The following is a 22,587-nucleotide window of genomic DNA, read 5'->3' on the forward strand; positions in this document are numbered from 1 at the left end:
TGACATTGATCAGTTAAGCAAAACAAACACCATTTTATCCAAAAACATTTATTCAGTTGTCATTTTTACAATTAATTATTTTAAACTTCAATTGAATTTTCCATCAAAGGCTTGTGTTCTAAGTCAAAACTCATTCCTTCACTGATTCATATTATAGTAGCAACTGTCCGCACAAATGAACAGTCTAAAAACTCAAATGGTGTCTTAAGAATAAAAAATTAAAAATGAAATTCTATGGCGTCATTTGAACCTTTCATATAAACAAAGTTAATAAATTTCAGAAGTTTTAAAGCTGTTGAGATAATTGAAAAACTTTTGTCCAAAAATTTGCATGTCAGGTTGGCACAACTGCAAACATGGTTATTCTTTTATTATGGTAATTACAGTATACATGATAATGCATCGTTCAGAGGAGCCTTAATGATGAGTGAAAAGAGTTGTAGATCTTTCTAATACTGGTAAAAACTGCTTTTTTTTTTTTTTAAACACTTAGAAATGTTTACAACTGAAAATTGTTTAAATTTCAAAAAGTCAAAGTTAATGACTCAAAAATATAAATAAAACAAATAAAATAAATAAAAACTAATAAAACATCAGTTTTGAAAAGATTTGAAGGTTTATTTGTCAATTACACACACACACACACACACACACACACACACACACACACACACACACACACACATATATATATATATATATATATATATATATAGCATTGATTTAGCATAAATGTCTAATAATGTCTATAAATGTCTAATAAACTGCACGTCAAGCATGTTGTCTGTCATTTCCTCTATGTTGTTCTTGTGTCCGACACAGAGGAGAAAATATGCTCGAGTCAGCAGGAGGAGCAGTCTAAATAGAACTAAAGATTTTATGCTATATTGTGCACTAATCATACTTGGGTGCATCTGAACTTTTTCACAAAGACCAACACTGGGAAGTTTAATGTTTATTAAAAATAAGGAGCAAGGAAAGTCTTGTAAAATCCAAGGAGCTGAAACTGAAGGTGAAGGTACAGCATCAGTGCAGGGAGTCTTCAGGATCCAATGAATCTCTTTCTGCTTCTTGTGTTGAAAGAGATAAAGGAGACAAAAACGGGACAAATTATAGTAGCATATATTACATGTTGTGGTATTTAGTATTATTTCCCATTTAGTCTAGTGTGATTTGTTTTTGTAAATGGCTTGCGCTTGCTGCTTTTAAGCATTGTTTTTAATCTCACAAATAAACTTCCATTTCCCTTTTCCATCAATCCAAAAATCAGCTGAGCTGAAACATAATATAGACAGGTAGCTTACAGAAACACAGTGCCTAAAAAACTCCACCCATACGTTTTTGTTACTCAAATATGCAATCTAAATTATTATTTTTTTTGTTATTGCACATTTAATGAGAAATTAAATGGATACTCATTTTATCACTTTCCTATCACACTCCCCTATTTTATATTTGACACCTGTTTAGAAGCCTTTACCTCTTATTACACAACAAAGGATAAAAATGCATTAATAGAACGGTTTTAACCATTAATAGGCTGTTCGTGGTTTGTTATGCACTACTATCCAGTGACCTTTCTTTTATCTGATAACGTCCCCTAAAACTACTAACTTAGAGAGCAATAGTAAACTAGCATGCTTTAATACACAAGTTAATTTGATTCAGATGTACTGATAATATACAATCTTATTCTTTAAACGTCTTACCTTTTAAAAGTGCATCTCAAACGGTCTGTTCTGCCGCCATTACTGTGTCGCAACTTCTCTCTATGGCTCTGACTCTGTCCAGGAGGAAACTCCTTTGACCAATGAGAAACCTCCTGCCACGCCCCTACCTCCTGCCACGCCCCTACCTCCTGCCACGCCCATTGCTCCAAGCTGCAGCTACCCCTGTCTCATTTATTTTACTGTACAGGATTATAGAGGCAATCGCAGTGATCAGAGAAGGGCTCATTCAGCCCATCAGGCAATTGTTTAAGCATGTATGGGTTAGAAAAACGGGTATTTGTTGAAATGTTGCGCAATGCACCTTTAAATACAGAAATGTCGGCCCTCTGAAAAGTATAATCATGCATATGTATATAGTTATATAAACTAAATATATTAGTTTCACCTCTTAATTTCAATTACTGAAATACATGAACTTTTGCACGGTATTCTAATTTTTCTAGTTTCACCTGTACTTCTTTTGAATAAGTTCAACCTTCAAGAAATCACACGAATGTGTGTAGTATGAATGTAATCCTGATCTGCTACATTTTTTTTCATACTGTTTTTGCCTTCTATATAGTAGGGAACATATATGAGACTATTACACCCACCCCAATAGCACTCCCTTAACATTCTGCCACAGTGTCATTGATGAAAAGGTGTATTTATCTTTGTGTTGTGACAAAGATTGTTTTCTCGTACAGTCATGGTCAGATCATCATCTGACATCCACTGCTTTGATGCAACAGTGAAAAAGCTCTTACTGTACAGCTCAGAGAGAAAGTGAACGAGTGTATGTGTTTTTGTGTAGTGAGATGAATATATGAATGGTGATGCTGACTCATAAAACAGTATGCGAAAGAGTGTGCGACTGTGGTGTTAAAATGCACTCATCCATGCAGTGCACTAGATTAACACATGCTGAGGGATATGTGTGTTTGCTTAGTTGCTGGAGTGAAAATGATGACATATGGTCAAAAATGCAATATTTTGAAAAAATAAATAAATAAATGATCCTCTGCCCAATCTCATTTAGCCCCTCCATGATTTTGTTTTTGATGATCTTTTTTGCTCATCCAGTACTTATATAGCTACTTACAAAATGTTGAATAAATACATTAATTTACATATTTAAAATAGCTCATTGGTAAGAAAATATATAGGTAAATAAAAATGCCATTTGCTAAAGGCTTTTTTTATTCATTCATTCCATTGTCATGTTCATGACTAAAATATAAAGACAATTCATTTTGTTTTTCTTTCAAAAGTTAATCACTTTTTACAGTTTTTTTTCCCCTTGCTTATATTGCTCATTGATTTGTTCACTTTGTCTTTTATGTGTGTCCATTGTAGTGTTCATTAATTTGATTCTGCTAGTTAAAATACAATGTTAAACTTTTTTTAAAGTCACCCTTTATTCAAAAGCTGTGAGAGAAGCCCAATACTGATCTCAGATCAGAGGAAAAGGGGATCCCCTGGTGTCTGGGATGCGGTTGCAGAATGTGATTGAATCTCAGTTCATCCATCCATCAGCAATATGGATTCCAAACCGAACAGCTTTAGTGGCTGTCAGAGCTGATGGCTCATACTTTTGAAGGTTTTCAGGGAGGTGCAGATTTGATATGCGTGTGTGATTTGAAATGTGGTGATTTTTTTTTTTTTTTTTTGACGTCCTCTTTCCTTTGGGTGAATTCAAGTTTACAAGTGTGTGTGTAGCTCTTTTTGTTTGTTTCTACTTTTATACATGATCATGTGTGTCTCATGTTAAGATACAAACTTATTTCCCAATTAGAAGAAAGTGTGTGAGAGTATCTCTCAAGAGAGTGAATTGAATGTGGGTGCTTTAGAATGAGTAACTGAGATTCTTCCTTTTGAAAGTACTTTAACCAGAGCATGGCATTACTACGGTAATTAGAGACAGCGTTTTAGGAGAGTCAGCATGTCATCGAGAAAAGCCCACTTTGGCTTCCTGTACAGTATTTCAACAGTCTGATAAGAGACAACAGCCCTTCGGTGCTCTTCTTACTCTCAAACATACTTTGCTGAATTATAATGACCAAAACCCAGCACTTTCTCTTATCTAAAAACGTCTACTTTAAAGCTAAAATATGTCATTTCTGCACCTCTAGCACTATCCTACAAATAACTTACTTCTAGGTAATGCATGTTTAACTCACCTCATTCTTAAATGATGTTTTAAACTAATCTAGGTTTATTCGGTGGGCTGAACCATTTATCACAAAGGGAGGAGGAGAGAAAAAGGAGTGTACAGGATGGGAGAAATTGTCAGTTCTGTGGTTTACTTCTGTGATCTCACTCTGTCTCTCATTGCTCTCAGACACACACACACACACACACACACACACACACACACACACACACACACACACACACTCTTCAGTAGGATGGTTGATGGTGGTTCTCTTTGGATTTTACGCTCTTGGACTGCATGGAGATGAGACACAGTCCTGCAGGGCTGCCATGTGTGATGTTTAGTGTGATATCATATGAATACTCTGTTACTATTGACCAGTATGATTAAATTGGAATGCCACAAAACAATTAACGTTGTTGATTAATTGGCTTTTCACACCAGAAACTGGTTACCCAGGGGATATAAAATATAAATACCAAGGGTATTAAATCTTGGGTTCCCAGGCTTCGAGATTTCACGCTGTACGTTTGTAAACCCATTTGTGGATGGATTGATGGTCTTATTTGCATATTCACAAGGTTAATAACGTAAATTGGACAAGTACAGCCTGTGATAAGCACACTGTTTATGGCTGTTTTAATAACCGCTTGTCCTTCTGGCTGTGGGCTTTTTTGTTATAAAATTAATCTGGGTCTGGGACAAGGGTAAATAAATAAAATATTTTATCATCATCATTATTATTGTTATTATTTCACCTTTTTAAATCTACCCTAAAAGGCATTAGAAAAGTTGCCAATTAAATCAAGGTATGATAAAAAATAATAAAATAATAATAATAATAATATGACAAAAACTTCACAGAACTTAGTGTTTTGCGTAGAAGTTCCTTTTTTGTGTGTGTTTCTGCTACATTAACGCCTCTCATGCTCTGTCATTCACTGTTTCCTTCTCTTCCTTTACAGGCTCCAACTATTCCAGTCCGTCGTTGGCTCCGGTCCCCAGTCTGAATGAGGACGAGGGTGTGGGGGGCGGGGGTGGGGTGTTGGGTCTTGCACCTGAACACATTCCCACCCCTGGCGCCCCCCTTAGCTGGCAGGCAGCCATCGACGCGGCACGGCAGGCCAAGCTGATGGGCACCACCGGAGCCCCGATCTCCACCGTGAGCTCCACGCAGCGCAAACGCCAGCACTACACCAAACCCAAGAAACAGGCCAGCACTGCCTCCACACGCCCACCCCGAGCCCTTCTCTGCCTCACTCTTAAAAACCCCATCCGCAGGGCATGCATCAATATCGTGGAATGGAAGTATCCTTTTCTGAACTCAGACCTGCTGATATAATACACTACTGTTCAAAGGTTTAGGGTCGGTAAAAAAGTGTGTTTTGAAAGAAGTGCCTTTATTTAACCAAAAATAGAGTAAAAACAGTTATATTGTAAAATACTATTGCAATCTATAATAACTGTTTTCTATTTTAAAATTGTGCTTAATTCCTGTGATGGCAAATCAGAATTTTCAGCATTATTACGCCAGTCTTCATTGTCACATGATTCTTATTAAATAAGTCTGATATGCTTATTTGCTGATCAAGAAACATTTCTTATTATTATCAATGTTGTGCAGCTTAATGTTTTTTTTGTGGAAACTGTGATACGGTTGTTTTCAGGATTCTTTGATGACTGGAAAGTTCAAAAGAACATTGTTTATTTGAAATAGACATCTTTGTTACATTCTTTCCTGTGACTTTTGATCAATTTAATGCATCCTTTGCTGAATTAAAGTATTAATTCCTTTATTAAAAAAAGTACGGATCTCAAACTTTGAACAGTAGTGTGTATATGTATATCTGTACTGCATCTGACCACATATTTAGTTTGAAAGAGCGCACATGAATATGACAAGCTGGTGAACTGATGCTCAAACTGATGTCACATCAGAGAGCAGCCAATACTTATGAAGGTTCTGTTTTATCTTTAAATTATACATTTGCATTTTTGGCAGACATTTTCCTCCCAGAGCAACATCCAAAAAAGCCTCACATTGACATTGGGTTTATGATGATTGCTTTAGCAGGTAGCAGAGGATACTGTCGTTTTCTGAATGTCATTTTATTTGTCAGTTACAAATACACACTGCTTATAAACTCCTCAGGAAAAATGTCTCAGAATTAGTCATGATCTCAGTCATAAATGCATTTTCACATTAATTTACAGAGGTGCATTTGAATACACTGTATGCGGTTATTAATTGCTGTATTATCTGCTTGTTAGTATTACAGATGCGTTATAGACACTTTATTACACCTTACAGGTGATACAATTTGTTGTGGTCTGCTTTTATATTGTTTTTATGTAATAGTGTATAGGTCTCTTTAGATACGATTCCCTCTTCAAATTCCAAAAAGGGTTAAATCAAGATTATCTCTGAGTCATTTAAATTCTCCCCTCAACTGCCCTTTTACTGGAGACTGTAGGACAGCGTGTTCCCCTGTCCTTTTCCCCTTTCTTCTCTTCCTTTCTCTTTTTTTCCCCCTCTCTCTAATAATTTCTACCCACAAGAGACAGCGATAGGCCCACAACCAGGAAAATATGTTAATGAGGATTGATTGGTTGAGTAAAATGCTTCATTCATCAGGAAAAGGAGATCCAGCTCCCATTCACAGTTTCAGCCAAGAACTGATCACATCATCAAAGATTTCCTCATAAATTCACAAAGCAGCATTAGGGAACGGCTGAACTGCGGAGACAGTGAAATATTTTCCCTCATTAGTTTCTGTGGGATATTTTATAAAAGTTCAGCTTTTGCCGGTCCCATCCATATTTGTCTTCAGTCTTGCACACACTTCACTGGATCTGTATCTCCAGAGACTCCAGAGCCCATCTCTCCTGTCTTTGGCTCTGTTGCCATGCCAACAGCTCCTCTCAACAAGCTGAACAGGTCCATGCGTACACACACACACACACACACACACACACACACACACACACACACAAATATTCACCCCTCCCACATTCAAACACAAATGCTCACGCATATTGACCCCTCCTACAAACACACATTCGGTCATGCACATTCATACTGAATGCACAGTCAAGCAGCTTTCATATATAGAAGTGTTATTTATAACATTGTAAGAGCTTTAAAGATAAAATTCAGTTTGGGTCTGCATACAATGGTCTGTTTTTACTCCCTTAGAGACCTGAACTACTGATCTACAAGCATGTTTATCTAAAAGGGTTACAGGGTCTATGGCTCTGTAATTCTGAACTAACCACAGAGAGCCATAACTCAAGGCCCAGACAGCAGATACAAGAGAAACATCCAGAAAAACAAGAACACATCTGTTTCTCCTCAGGACACGTGCCATGCGACTCAACACCCATCTCGGAGAAATCCATTCCTGTAACAAATGATGACACAGTTTGATTGCATTTCCAGCAGAACTGAAAGCTAAACAAACAATTTGGCCAGTGAAAAGAGAGAGAGGGAGGAAAAGGGTTGGGGGGTGGGGGGTGGTGAAGATCGTTGTCTTGATGAAGGCCAGGTTTTTGACGAGCTCAGCCGTGCTATTAATGGTAAAGAAAAGAAAAAGATTTGGATGGAGAAAAAAAGACAATAGTGGATCTGGACCCTTTGACACTATCGTGTGCAATGTTAAGAGTTAACATGCACTGTACTGTATGTGTGTGTATTCTCCTTTTGTTTTGTGTATGCACCAGCTCTGATGTCATTTCCTTTAACATTGACTCCTCAGACCGTTTGAAATCATAATTTTGATGACTATTTTTGCAAACTGTGTGGCCTTAGCTGTCTACATCCCTTTCCCTGAGGATGATTCCAACGCAACCAACTCAAACCTGGTAAGCACAAAGTCAAAAATGAGCATGATGATTTGATAGTAATGACAATGACGCTGGTCATTATTATAATGTTTATAATTATAATGTTTGTGCTGCTCCTGATGGTAGTACTGATGAATATGGAAATTGTAGTGTGGATGAGTATTGATATATTGGTTGTGATGATGATTTTGATGGTTATGTGAGGTGGTGATGATGGTAATAGAGATTAATATTATGTGATAATGGTGAAAATATTGTGATGTTGATATTAGTGATGGTGGTAGAGTTAGTGGTGAGGTTGAAAATGGTTGGGATGTGGTTATGTGATAGTAATGATGGTGGTGATGATGATTATGGCAATGATAGTAGTATTTAGGATGGTTGTGACAGTGATGTAATGGTGAAGATAATACTGGTTGTGACTAATTGGTAATGGTGGTGGGGATGATTGTGGTTGTAATAATGTGATGATGGTAATGTTGATGATTGTGGTGATTTCGCATATGTGATGGGGTTAGTGGTGAGGTTGAAAATGGTTGTGATGGTTAATGATGGTGGTGATGATGATTATGCTAGGGCTGGGTTATATATCGCATGACATTGTTAGGCGCATCTCGTCAGTAAAGCCGGTTCCTTGATTAGTAGTAAATCGCCATCACCTGCTTTCAGATGGAGCGGCATTTACAACACAGAGCCGTAGTTCACTGACAAGCTGAGCCATATCGCATTAATTATCACGGACGATAGCATATTATATTGTGGTAAGGTGATGATGGAAGTGGTTAGGTGGCAGTGATGATATGGTAATGGCTGTAATTATAGTCGTGATCATTGTTGGGGAAAGTTACATCTTACTTTACATCAAAGCTATCGATTTTGATTTTGAAGATCTTGAAGTGCAGATTGCTGAAACTAGAATAGAGAGAGCGGAGCTCTGTAAGCCTGAGAACAGCCTGTGTGCTTCAGTGCTCAATGTACAGTACATTCAGCTTGGATGAATGCAGAACGATGGAGTGTGGATGTCTGGCTGTGGAACGAGTTCTCAGACCTCTCAGAGCTTCATGCCGTAGCCTGAGTAACACTAATCCATCCACCCATCAGCTTTGAGATTTGAAGTTACATTGTGTTCCTCACCGGAAAAATACATAATGGAAACCTGTAAATGAATGAAAGCATGTGTCCACTCTTTTAAGGATATGATGCTCATGGCCAAGCAGTGATTGTGCTTACATTTGCGGCAGCCTTGGTTTATATAAAATTTATTTTATGAGGCAATGAACTGCACCACATGAAGAATTTGAGAATGACCCATCTAAGAAATAACTGTACTTTATAAATAATAGTGGTGAAACGATACCCTCATGTCATGATTCGATACATATCACGATATTGAACTCACAATACAATATTATTGTACAAAAATGTACTGTTGATTAAAATGCTAAATTTGGTATTACATTGGGGTTGCTGGTAACCCAATGCACAGGAAAATGATGACACCAGAATTCATGATTCTGAATCTGAAAATACAGAATTATTGTAGACTAATATGCTTGCACTTATTTGTCATTGACTAGATATATTTAAAATAATGTAGGCCACTTTTTATTGGTAACTAACATTTTGCATCATCAGGACCCACAAATATACATCCATTGCATTATTATACATTATATTCAACATTATATATAGGCTAGTAGTTTAATGTAGTACTGACACTAAAACTCTGTAAACTTGAATTATTTCTCACACAGTAATTTTTTATTTTGGGTGAACTCTACACAATACAGATTGTCACTATCCACGATACGTGTTGCATTTTTGTATTGTGATATGAAATATTGTTATTCCCCTAATAAATAATTTGAAGTGCCCTTTATTTAAGTATAAAATACAATATATTTAAAGTTTATTTTAAAATATTAAAGCACATGCAAATAATATATAATAGTCTATATAAGTTTTGAATATTTTAAAAATGTAATTTGTTGGAAAGTGTAAGAGACCCAATTACGTCGTTTACAATGCTTCATGGGAGTAGGCTTTTACCTACTCAATTATGTCAATTGCAATGCTTCATGGGAGTGGGCTTTTACTGAATTGATTACATCATTTGCACTGTTTAATGTTGGTGGGTTTTAACCAGGTTATCATTTTCATTGTTACAGTGACTTCTGACATTGGTAAAGCTAGCTCTCCTCACTATTATGGGTAATGTAGTTTTTAAAGGAATTCAGGAATTAAACATGTACGCATTGACTTTTTGGCTCAGAGCTGGTAGGTCTGTCATTTAAACATTACATTTTCATTAAAAAAATATTTCGCTATGGAGAAAATGAACTGGATTTTTACTTCAAGAAACCGAATGTTGCTCACTATAGGCAGGTTAGAGTGACACAAGTACAGCTTCCTTCATTTGATGCATACAGTACACCCGTCTTCTTATGGGCTATGAATGGAATCTTTTGATGGGTAGAGGTTGTCATGGATATGGTATCCTTGGTGATGGTAAAATGCACAGCTACCGTGGTAACACAGTAACAATGCAGCCAACCTGCAAAGCAGAAGGTGCATTTACTCTGAGACAAAGAACTCTTCATCAACTATCCACTTATCTGTTGCTCCCTTCCACAGATAGTATGTTTACGTTCAACCAGATATAAAACTCTCTCCTCTCGGTAATGTTCACAGATTTGAATAGTACCCATGTGTATCAGCAGGTCTAACACATTCATCTCAGACTTAGTTACTGGTCAAGCTGCGTTTGTGGCATTTGACTTTGTCTAACAAGAGTCGCTTTCACACCACTTCTCTCAGCGGAATGCCAACACCTGTGGAGCAGAGACTGACAGGAACTCATCAGCAGCCAGACAGCAAATATGAAAGGAGACTAGTGTCAAAAACATCGTTAATCAAGAATGAACTTCACACCGTTATATTAGGCATAACGATCCAGATATCAGTTAACACTTTTCACATCAGCTTCTTGCACTCCATACAAGAAGCATCATTATTCGGCTTGTTGCTTGAACGAGTAGTCAAATAATTGGTCTTAAGAAAACCTGTATAATTGGGTTTGGGCTTACCTGACCCCGTTTGGACATATTCCTTGAGGAGCGTTTATGTAAGCGTTTATATTTTTGCCTGCAAAAACAGCTAGATGGAGTGCAAGAGAATGGAACAGAATGCAAGAGTCTCAAGCTGGACTATTTTTAACTTGACATGCCGTCTTAAAATGCAACACTCATAGTGGGACGCTATGAAACAGTGTGAGATGTGACACAATGGCAAAATACATTTGTCTTAATGTGTATTTTATGCTTGTAGTGGTGTTACTTTAAAGCAGAAAAAAATACAGCATTTCGTTTTATTGTGATTCTCTAACTGCATGCTATGCTAGTTAAAGCATCATGGCTAGAAAATATCTATAAGAAATCTATAAAAACTCATTAAATTCAATAAACAAATATACATAACGACTAGTCAATCATCCAAACCTCGTCATGAGTATATATGTGGGTGTGTTGAATGTGAGTTTATGGATATTTGATGCATAATTTTCATAAGCTTTTTTAATACTTTTAGTTAAATTTATATGAACGCATATAATATGAATATACAGATTGTAAAAAAAACCAATTGCCTTAGAATCAAGTAAATATCCTCAAGCGTAATTGAAAAATTGACATTGACATTTGACATTTTTTTCCAATTACGCATGAAGTTTATTTACTTAATAATTTAAAGGCAATGGGTTTCCTCCCTTTTTTAAGTTGTCAACTGATCACTTTTTACAGTGCAGTAGCATATTCATATGAAGTCATAAAATCTGCATACATAAAATGATAAAAAGAACTAATATGAATACAATACAATACAATACAATACAATACAGTACTATTAAATAAATAAATACATTTTCGCTGTAAATTCTGCACCAGAGCAAGCAAAATAGTACATTGTGACTGAATGGACAATGTGTGTTGAGTAGGTATATGTTTATATTGTGTGTATAGTATATGTTTGTGTGTGTGTGTGTGTGTGTGTGTGTGTGTGTGTAAATGTGATTGTATCGAGCAGGATGTGTCTGATTGGTGAGATCTGAAATAAAGGCGTTTTTATTTTTAGAGCACTGTGAGAAAACGTCTGTCGCTGAGACTGGCGACTGGCCAGTTCACATTCTGCCCATTTCATCTACACAAACATCATATTTAGAAGAGATCCATTTTCTCTTCACTGCAATACACAGCCCACACAACACATGTGCAGTGTGCACCCTCTCTTACCCGCAACAGTGAGCCTGTGCCATAAAGATGTGCCACGGTGTGTGTGTGTGTGTAAGAGATATCTGTGTGCAAGGTGTAACGTGTAACGTGTTGTGAAGGTGTGTGTGGAGTGAGTGGGAAAGGGTCAGAGCTCTGTGGGGACGGTGCAGTATTTTAAGACAGCTAAAAACATCACTAGTGCAGAGAGTGACCCACATACATTTCTTGTTCTCTCTCTCCTTCTCGCTCTCTTTCCACAGTGCCCTCTACCTACTCCACTGAGCACTGCAGCCTAGTGTAGCTTAAACCTGGCTACAACAACACAAGCACATCTCTGTAATGTGCTCTCTGTGACACCACTGAGATGTATGAGTTTTCATCTGTTGTGAGTGTGTGTGGGAGAGAGAGAGAGAGAGAGAGAGAGAGAGAGAGAGAGAGAGAGAGAGAGAGAGAGAGAGAGAGAGAGAGAGAGAGAGAGAGAGAGAGAGATGATATTCACTGTGATGCTGTGTCAGTGAGTTGGGGTCTGTTTCTCTCGGTCTCTCTCATCTTGCTAAATGTTCTCAGTTCTGCTACTGCTGTCACCATGCCTACCAGGAAATTTCCACTCCACTAGATGAGGTCATTGTTAAAGAGCTCACAACTATTTCTCGCTTTCTTTTCTGCCTCATCTTTTCTTTTTTCTGAAAGAGAGAAAAAGAGAAGGTTAGAAAAAGTAAACCAATTATCTGATTGTAAACTGATTTATCTATCTTATCTATCCATCTATCCTATCCTTCTATTTATCCATCATCCATCCATCCATCCAGCTGTCTGTCTGTCAGTCTGATTTATTTGTTCGCCATCCATCCATCCATCCATCCATCCATCCATCCATCCATCCATCCATCCATCCATCCATCCATCCATCCATCCATCCATCCATCCATCCATCCATCCATCCATCCATCCATCCATCCATCCATCCATCCATCCATCCATCCATCCATCCATCCATCCATCCATCCATCCATCCATCCATCCATCCATCCATCCATCCATCCATCCATCCATCCATCCATCCATCCATCCATCCATCCATCCATCCATCCATCCATCCATCCATCCATCCATCCATCCATCCATCCATCCATCCATCCATCATGAAAGAATGCGACATCTAGAGAGGTGTCTAAATATTGTGTAAGCTGTGTGTGTAAATATTTGAGCAGTGTCCCATCTATTTGTTCATGTTTTGCACCTGTTGTACCTTTTATTGTTTGGTGATCCATGGCAAGGTCACTTGGTTGTCAAGATTAAATCCATGCACATCTTTAGGATCCGTCTTTGCTTTCTCTGGTTTCTGTTTTACATTCTCACTCCTCCGTATGAGATCTTTGCTGACATTTAAAGCTGTGCATGAATCTGTCCCCGGTGTGTGTTTGTTTAGGGAGGTGGAGTTAAGCTAGCTTTCTCTACTAAACAAATCAGAGGTGTTTCAGTTCAAATAAGCTTTCCTGGTGTCACATCAGATTTTGTATTTTTTTTTTGTAATTTTGTAGTCTTTACAGCATTACATGTAAATTATGAGTTACATTTTAACAGGAAAATAAATGTTTGGCAAAATGCAGTACTGTGTAATTTTGTTTCTGCTGTTCTGAAGTCTCTCGCCAGTCAGTGTTTGTTTTTGGGAAGGTGTTGAAGAACAGCATAATCCCTTTTTTGTTTTTGTTTTGTTGTATAATTCCATTATATTGAGCAAATACAATCTCTGCCTGACTCTGTCGTGTTCATTTTAAAATGATTATGACAAAGCTTAGAAGATCTGAAATGCATCTCATTCAAACATGGAGAATATCTGGATTGAGAATGCACTGGATGGTTGACAAGTTGTCCAACAAGTGCTCCACTTTTATAGTGGTGGTACTTTAAAAGTTGTTATATTTGACGTATCCCTGTGGTGATGTTTATTTGTTTAATGTCTGCCGAGGGGGCTGGAAGTCCCAATGAGATAACCCACGACTAGTCATTTTCGAAAATATGTGCTTTTGTACTTTACAGATTTTGAAGTGGAATAATCTTTGATCTTGGGCAGAGAGGGACAGTGCATGTGTAGACTTTATGCAATGTTGCATGGATCACACATGGCAAATGCAACAGATGTTTATTTCATGTTGCACAGAGCATGTGTGAGAGGAAGCTTGATTTATGCCTGTGTGTGTGTGTGTGTGGGCTGAATTACTTCAATAATAAGCATTTGATCTTTTGCTTCTGTGGTTGTTGTATATATCACTGGGTTCTGTGTGTCTATGGCCTCACACTAAGTCAGGATGTTCATTTATGGTCAATTTTTGACTTGAAAGTGGGGTGGTGTACAGTAGATAAAAGCTGGGAAAAAAGGAAACACACACACACACACACACACACACACACACACACACACACACACACACACACACACACACACACACACAAACAAAACAAAACAGTGTAGAGTTTATCCCAAATATGCCTGAATTTTAATCTCACCAAGAGTGGTGTCAAGTGGAATGCTAAAAAAAAAACATTGTTATTTTAGTCAAGCAGCTGTATTAACTCAACTTCAGATGTTCCTGCCTCATATGATCTGTCATTACATGCTGATGTCAGGCTTACTGAAGATGTTCTGTGAAGTCTTGTGCATGTGTATATAAATAAAAGACTTTTTGCCATATTTTTAGATCACACAATTGCTATATATAGGCAGTTCATAGCACACAAGTTTGAAAACCATAGACGATTGCATGTTAGGGAATATTTAAAAAGAATGCTCTATGAATGTGTGTAGTATAAATGTAATCCGGACGTACTACATCCGCCATGTTGTCATTATCAAGTGACCTACCAGCGTCTGTTGCGTCATTTCACCTCCATTTATAAATCCTCTCCCGTGGATAGTTTTCACATACTATGTTGTAGGGAAGTATTTGATTTCGGACACAGCATCATTCTCTCTAAACCCCTCCTTTCCATGGGCCCACTCTGCTCTAATTGGTCAGATAGCCCTGTCTGTTGTCATTGGTCTAGTGTTTACAGCGCATGTCAGAAAAAAAATGCCCATTACCATAACAGAATTTCAGCTCCAGAGGCTTTCTCAGCTCTTGATACACAGTGATATGAACGATGGCGTCAGGTTTCCGTATCAATTCCAGCGCGGGTACTCATCCTTTTGAAGTGCATGCAAAGTGGATTCGCAGCACTGAAAACACCGTCTTCTCGACATATCTAGAAGACGAACCAAACTCTTCCAGGACTCTACAACTACAGTGTTTATGAGCAGAGGGCGGGTCAAAGTAGACGTTTTTCACATGCAGCCAATGAAGACAACTGGCTGACATTATGCCAATTTGTTACATTGTTATGTAGGTTTGCAAGAGCAAGTGAGACTGAAATTGCTGACGGCACGTTCCAGCATTTCAGAATCAATTAATATTAGTAGGCAATAACTTTATTTGTTGGGCACTATAATCTTTAAAACTTCACAGACCTTATACATTCACAAACAGCTGTATTACATACTGCCTAAAATGTAATATTCAGAAAAGCATAATGGGGCATTTTAAAGGAATAGTCTGGGTTAAGCATAAATGGCCCTCAATAAGCCCTCATTTTGATAAAAAAAAAAAAAGCAGCAGCAAAAATCTGGGTTACAGTCAGGCACTATAAATGGAAGTGACTGGGGCCAGTCTGTTAAAATACTTTCAATAGTATAGCCACAAGAAATTAATATGTGTGAAAAAAAAAAAAAAAACACTTACTAACCTTTTCTAAAGTTATATGCAGTTTTACAACTTTGTCACCATGGCAAGCCCTAAAACAACTGTACAAATGATGATTTAAACAGCTTTACACCGCAAATAGTTTACAAGTTTTAAAGTACTGTAAATTATTTTATAAAATTATTAGCTTTACATTTCTGCTTTTAAAAATTTGCCCCCTTCCATTGTAAGTGCCTCAAGTTAAAATTATTGTTTAGCAACCAACATTATACCACAAATGCTAAAGAATATTTAATCCGAAAGCTCATCCCCTCTGCTAACCCATACCTCCCTCACCCTCGTTTACGTCCTCACAGTTATGACCCTGAAATGGGAATATATGAATAGTAAATCATAAATGTGTTGTGTAATGTGAGTTTGCTCTGCAGATGCATATTTAATGCCAAACACAAAGACATAGAAGCATTATGGGAGCAGTGGGAGGCATTTTTTCAGCCTGAACACAGTACCGTAACAGCATGTGACTAAACGCCCACCTGCGTCAGACCGCTGTTTATTAAACATTCGGATCATATGAAATCATATTGACTGCATTGATCGACTTGTCCTGTGGCCAACAGAACAGCTACATCATCACCGGCGTACCCGAGATCCGTTGGCACGCAACCTGGTACAGTGTGTCCTAAAGAACCGAGGAAGGGAAGTGAACGGCGGCACGAACACGAGCATGTCCTAAACTCACTCACTCACTCGCACAGCTCTGGGATTTCAGATTGAGGACGAGCAAGAAAAATCGCTCTCTTTCTCTCATGGCGTTTCTCCTCTTTCTCCTTACCTTGGCCACAGTTTGTGAAGGGCACTTGGGTAGGTGTGAGGTTGTAATTCAAGCAGGTTAGTGACACATTGCTCCTCACCTCCTCTGAACTTGTCTCACACCTCTCCATCCCTCTTTCTCCTCCTCCTCCTCCTCCTCCTCCTCCTCCTCCTCCTCCTCTTTCTCCTGTTGTCAGTACTCGGGGGAGGTAACCCAGTTTTTGTGGCCGGTAGCTACAAGCTGATGTTCTAATACAAACGATGGCTGAACTATGAATAATGAATCAGCTCCCACTCTTTAAGAGCTCCCTCGCTCTCTCTCTCTCTCTCTCTACTCACACACTAATCAGAATGAGCTCAGAATGACCTTGTCGTCTTCCTTGTCCTCCACCAGTGGTGGCCTCAAGGGAAGGACTAAAAGTCCCTCATTCTGACAGGACTGTTGAATTTTAATCTTGCGACTTGACGTTTGGTTTTGAATCAATGCATCGGGGCAATACTGACTGACGGCGGAGCCCTTATGAACCTGCGGCCCAACATGTTCTTCTGCACAGTGAGCATTTGGACTCGTAGCTCACCTCGCTAAGAGATATTGTGATATTTGAGTACATCCTGGAGTTTGGTAGTAGAGATTTTGGTGCTTATTGGTTTCTTGGTTTCTACTTCTGTGACATTATTATGGGTAGCACCGGCCACAGTGAAATCTGATTCGTCCAAAATTCAGACAGCTCTTTATCAAGCATCATATGTTAGTATTGGCTAACACAATCTCAGAAAATTTTCACTTTTTTACAGACAACTCGCTTGAAAATTTAGCAGGTTGATTCATAAATAATGTTCTCCAACGTGTGGAGCCTCAACGTCAGCAAAACAAAAAGTGCAAAGAGGGTAGTTTTTGGCCTTTTTTCTACGCACACCCATAGTTTGACTATAGTGCCTTTATTAGTAATTTTTTTTATGGCAGACACCTAAATTCAAACTCATTGATGTCCCTTTGTTTATTCTTTAAGTGAACTTTTGCCTGTATTGGACTGCCACCTTAAAGTTGGGAAAGTGAGTACAGAATGACACTTCAGATGTATGATTCAAACGTGGCGCTCTTCGTCCGGTGTGCGACTGGAGACCTAGAAGATGAGGCCACTTTTGAATGGATGTCAATGGAAGAGTGGCTTCAGTACTCTGAATTCAGTTTGCTGACTTTTGTGATAATACACTTTATGAATTGACAGTCTAACTGCTAATCTTCAATGCGTTTACCATTAAACATACATTTTTATATTATTTGGAAATTGTCGGCGCCGATAGCCTCGTGGGCAAGTGCGCCGACATGTAGCGCAGTTGTGCTTCGGGCGACCCGAGTTCCAGATCCCATCCCCCCTTTCTCTCTACCACCTCACTTCCTGTCTAGCTACTGTCCTATCCTAATAAAAGGCAAAAACGCCCAAAAATAAACCTTTTAAAAATATATATATTATTTGGAAATTACAATAAAATAAATGCTTTTTTTAATATAAGAGAAGTTACAGAGAATTTTGGAGGATGGTATCCTCAAACAATGTTTGACTGCATTAAAACTACAAGACATTCACTGATTCCAAACCAGATTTTAATAATAAATTTAAATCTATGCAGTACTTTTTATACATGGTTTATTTCGGATATTTTATTTTGCCTTTGTTGAAATTCTGCATGGCTGGTAACTTAAATCTAGTAGCCAAATTGGCTGATGTGTGAAAACATAAATGATTGATTGTTACTTGGTGTGTCTTTTTATCTTGCACCTTTAACCCTATGATTATTTAGATAGAGTAAGTAAAATCAAATGTAGCCTAAACCATAAAGTACTCACCTGCCCGCAGGTTAGATTTCTACATAAATTACGTTCTTTGAGGCTCAGTTTGTCGTCCCAAAGGAGGCAATCGTAACAAACACTTATTTAACTGATTAAAAGCAACTAAGCTAAGAGCTCTATAATCAAACTCTTTATGCTGTTAATCGTCCCTAGATAGGGTTTCAAGTGTACACTTAATGCAGGCAGCATTTGAAGAGAGCTTCACCCCTCAGTCTTTTTTTTGCGTCGTTTTCAGGAATTCCAATTACATTTCGTCAATCCAATCTTCCTGTTGTAGGTATCAATCTCTGTGATTCATGTCCAATAGCTGGACATCCGTACGCCTTCTCCTACACTATTTGTAGTTTTTCTTACACTCTTCTCCTTCTTTACTGTAGTCTTCGTCAATCTTACCCCCGCTTGTGGTTTTAAAAAATCCTATTCACCCCTGTGTGGCCTCTTGTTAATCTTTGTGGTTGGTTGCAAACATTTAAGTTTATGAATTTACTTTTCACTCCTTTTCTGCTAGATCAAAGGAAGTCAAGTACATTTGTGTATACTCTACACGTATATTATTTTAAGTATTACTTATTAAATATTATTTTAAGTACACAACCCTTTCTGCAACCGAATATGCCTACTTCTAGTATCCAAAAAGCAGTACGTCAAATGGCAGTATTCATAAAACATAGGTGAAAATAATGGGGAAAATACACAGGAGATGGGCTGTCATATTTGTAAATAGCGGAGAACAGCGGCACAGAGGATGTTGGAGATCACATGACCATGCTAAAATGGATGATGTAGTATGTCTTTATTGTATTCATACTACACATGAATAAATCATACTTTTAAAAGGTTTGTCGCTGCATACTGTACTGTGCATACACGCTGTAAAAAAAAAAAATTTTGCTTTAACTTATGAAAGTAAGTTACCTTAAAATGTTGAGTTGATTGAAATAAAAAAATTTAGTTAATACAATGAAGGAGATTGGTTTAATAAATAGAAACTCAAAATATTATGTTATCTGAACCACATTAATTATCTAAGTTGATTTGACAAAAGCAAAAAAGTTGTGATAAATCATGAAAATAATTGTTTATAGTGTATGCACTTTCTTTGTGATCACCTGCACCTGTAGAATGTTCTGGATCAGTTCTCCATGTAACTTCAGTTAAAACATAAATCATCAGTGGGCGTGTTTGCTCTGTAAAAAAAAAAAAAAAAAAAGTTGCTAGGCAACATGATCAACACTTGTTTTTGAGGATCTTAAGAAAAAATGAGCTTTTAATAGTAGAGAGAGAGAGGAGGGTGTAAATAGTAGCAAGGCAAGAGAGAAATGGGGGGGTGGGTGGGGTGGTATTTGGGGATGTGGAACAGCTGCATCCTCTCAGCCTGCCAGGGGGGCCGCCCCCCAACAGACACGCACACACACACACACACACACACCACCTTTGCCCCACGGCCCGAACTATAGTTAGCTGTCTAAGCGCTGCCTAGCAACCACATCCAAAGCAGAATGATGGAGGATCAGCACGTCCCCCGTTCTATCTCCGTCCTTCTTTCTGTGTCATTTTAGTTTTCTCTGCATGTTAGTATGCGAGTATGATTTATACTGTAAAGTTGATTTAGGTAGGAATGAGTGAAATGAAGTTGTGCTGCAATCTAATTGGCCATCACAACTTATGGCCCATGCTGTCACTGCTGTACTGAGAGCTGATTTGGGTCATGAGCTCAGAAGGGTTTGACAGCAATGACACAGCTAAGATGTTACCTGTATGCTTCAGCGCATGATATATATCCCATGAACACACTTTCATCTCATCCATAGGTTTGTGGCAGCCCTGAAGCATGACAAGATGAGATTGTATTCATATGGAAATGTCCTCTTACGCTTTACTAATGAGATATCAGCTCTCTCTCCTCCTACTCTTTTCTCTCTCTCTCCCTCTCCAAGGTGTTATCAGTAGGTGATGTGGTTGAGTAAGATGGATCTAGTGGCTGGTGTGTGTGTGTGTGTGTGTGTGTGGTTCTCTTTGTCACACTGTCCTCTCTGCTGTCCATTCCAGTGATGTTTCTACCAACAGCTCATCTCATTTAACAGCTCTTTTTACGGGATTTCCCTGAAGGTTGGAACATCTTGCGTAGAACAATAAAAAAGGCAGAAAAAGATATGAATAATTTTTGATATGAATAGAATTTTTATGTATTTTTAAGTAACTTCAAACAAAAAATATAGTCATGTCATATTGTATACACATATGTATATATATATATATATATTTTTTTTTTTTTTTTGTCAAAGGTGTGTTTTGTTTTTTGTTTTGTTTTCACACTTTATAACAGAGCTGGGATTAATATGTTTACATGGCTTTTAGATTATTCATTAAGAAATGTGCTTGTTTTACCACTTTTTTTCTTTTTCTTCTTTTTGCTATTTAGTGTTAGCCTAACAGTTTGTCAGTTCTAGGATACCTGGCCTACCTTTTTTTCTGAAATGTCTAAAAATGTCTCCATTTGAGTTTTTTTTGTGGCCATTAGTGAAATACACATCTGTCTGCAGGACTAACACATCACAATATGTTTAAATTAAAAGAAGTGCGATTAAAGCGTATACATGCCTGTATGATATCATTTTAAATCACAGTACTCCACATATTCTACTCTGATTATGGTTACTGTAATTATTACCATAATCACAGTATTCTGTTTATGTGAGGTCTTAACTTAATTTCTGTACTGCCTTTAATCACATAATAAGGGTGCATGTAAACATAATGTAGCCATTGTCAGTGTAGAGTCACTAGTTCCTTCTGGTGGAAGTACTGTATATACACCATAAAGATGTGCTTTTATTTCTTTGTGTAATCATATATCTTAAACGGAATCAAATTTACTGTTCATATACGGGTAACTCACACTACGTAACTCTTAAGCTGATCTGTTACTTTTATCTCCTACTATGAATGTAATTCACAATATAAACACGTACTCGCAATGTAGTTAAGACCACTTTGTTTTTATCTTGAATGCGTGCGCACACACACACCCCTGTGTATTATGTAGAGATGAATCTGTGTGTAAAAGACTGCTGAGTGAGGCATCCTTGCCTACTAGTACTGTTATGTTGAATTATTATTATTATTCTATATGTCGAGCACAGGTATTAATCAAGCACTGGTCTTAAGAAACGAATACATCTGACTGCAGAAATCACACCATCAATGAGAGCAGCACAGAAAGATACAAACAAAGCATGATCATTATTAGCTATGGGAGCATTGCTGAACTAAATTGTTTATTTCTTTTGCCATGTTTCTCTGAGTCGGAAGGCAGGTCAGATCTGAAAGTTGAAAAAGGTCACAGTTATGCTCTGGAGTGTCTAAACACGCTTTGATGCAATATAAACATGCCATAGGCATCACACTGAAGTTACCATGGAGGTGTGTGTGTGTGTGTGTGTGTAGATTGGAGTTAAAGTGAGTCAGATTAAACTGATGATAATCTGTGATGCACATCAGCTGTCTTTAATTACAGTGAACACTCAAATACTCTCTCTCTCTCTCTCTCTCTCACACACACACACACACACACACACACACACACACACACTCACACTCTCCTACCTAAAATGACACCGAAGACATACAACACCTTGCTGACATCAGCACACAAATGATTGAATAAGAGCATGAGGAGACATACGTGTGTGTGTGTGTGTGTGTGTGTGTAAGCTGGATAAAGCATCAGGCTGATTGATTAGTGTTTTTCAGACAGATGAACTCTAAGCCTTGGACACGCACATAACACATAGAGTCCCTGTAGCCTCTCAATCCCTTTATCTCTCTACGTTCCTTGCACAATCATTTGTTCATCACCGCCCAAGATGGCTGAAAAGGAAATTGAGTGAAATTCTATTTGGCCCACTGTAATTTCCTTTTCAAATTGTCCTCCCTTTTGTTATCAAGTCAAACCTCTTACTCTCTCATTCTCTATTTTGTTTTGCTTTTATTATATTAATACATGTTTATAAATGTAGAAATTTATAAATATTATTTTCAATAATATTAACCAACATTTTTTTTATTTCTAGATTATCGGTAAACTAGAATTTTACTTTTTTTGAAGACATTGGGAGTGGCAAAGCAAACGCACACCTTTTGGAGGTGCAAGTTAAAGGAACAAACTTAATGCAAAGAGAATGTAACTGCACACTCACTTAAGCTTAAAAAC

The 22,587-nt window shown here is 37.7% G+C and overlaps 1 protein-coding gene across 3 annotated transcripts in view; it reads left to right on the forward strand.

Moving 5' to 3' along the window:
* The window catches only part of cacna1c (calcium channel, voltage-dependent, L type, alpha 1C subunit), a 132,919-nt gene that overhangs the window by 45,090 nt on the left and 65,242 nt on the right, over window positions 1-22,587 (forward strand). For all 3 annotated transcript variants that reach the window (XM_081362705.1, XM_081362703.1, XM_081362704.1), the window contains exons 2-3: window positions 4,830-5,172; window positions 7,620-7,725. In XM_081362705.1, the coding sequence (XP_081218831.1) occupies window positions 4,830-5,172; window positions 7,620-7,725 (449 nt within the window). The remainder of the gene's footprint in view (window positions 1-4,829; window positions 5,173-7,619; window positions 7,726-22,587) is intronic.

Source organism: Scardinius erythrophthalmus (genome assembly GCF_964197995.2).
Source record: "Scardinius erythrophthalmus genome assembly, chromosome: 4".
Taxonomy (NCBI): Eukaryota; Metazoa; Chordata; class Actinopteri; order Cypriniformes; family Leuciscidae; genus Scardinius; species Scardinius erythrophthalmus.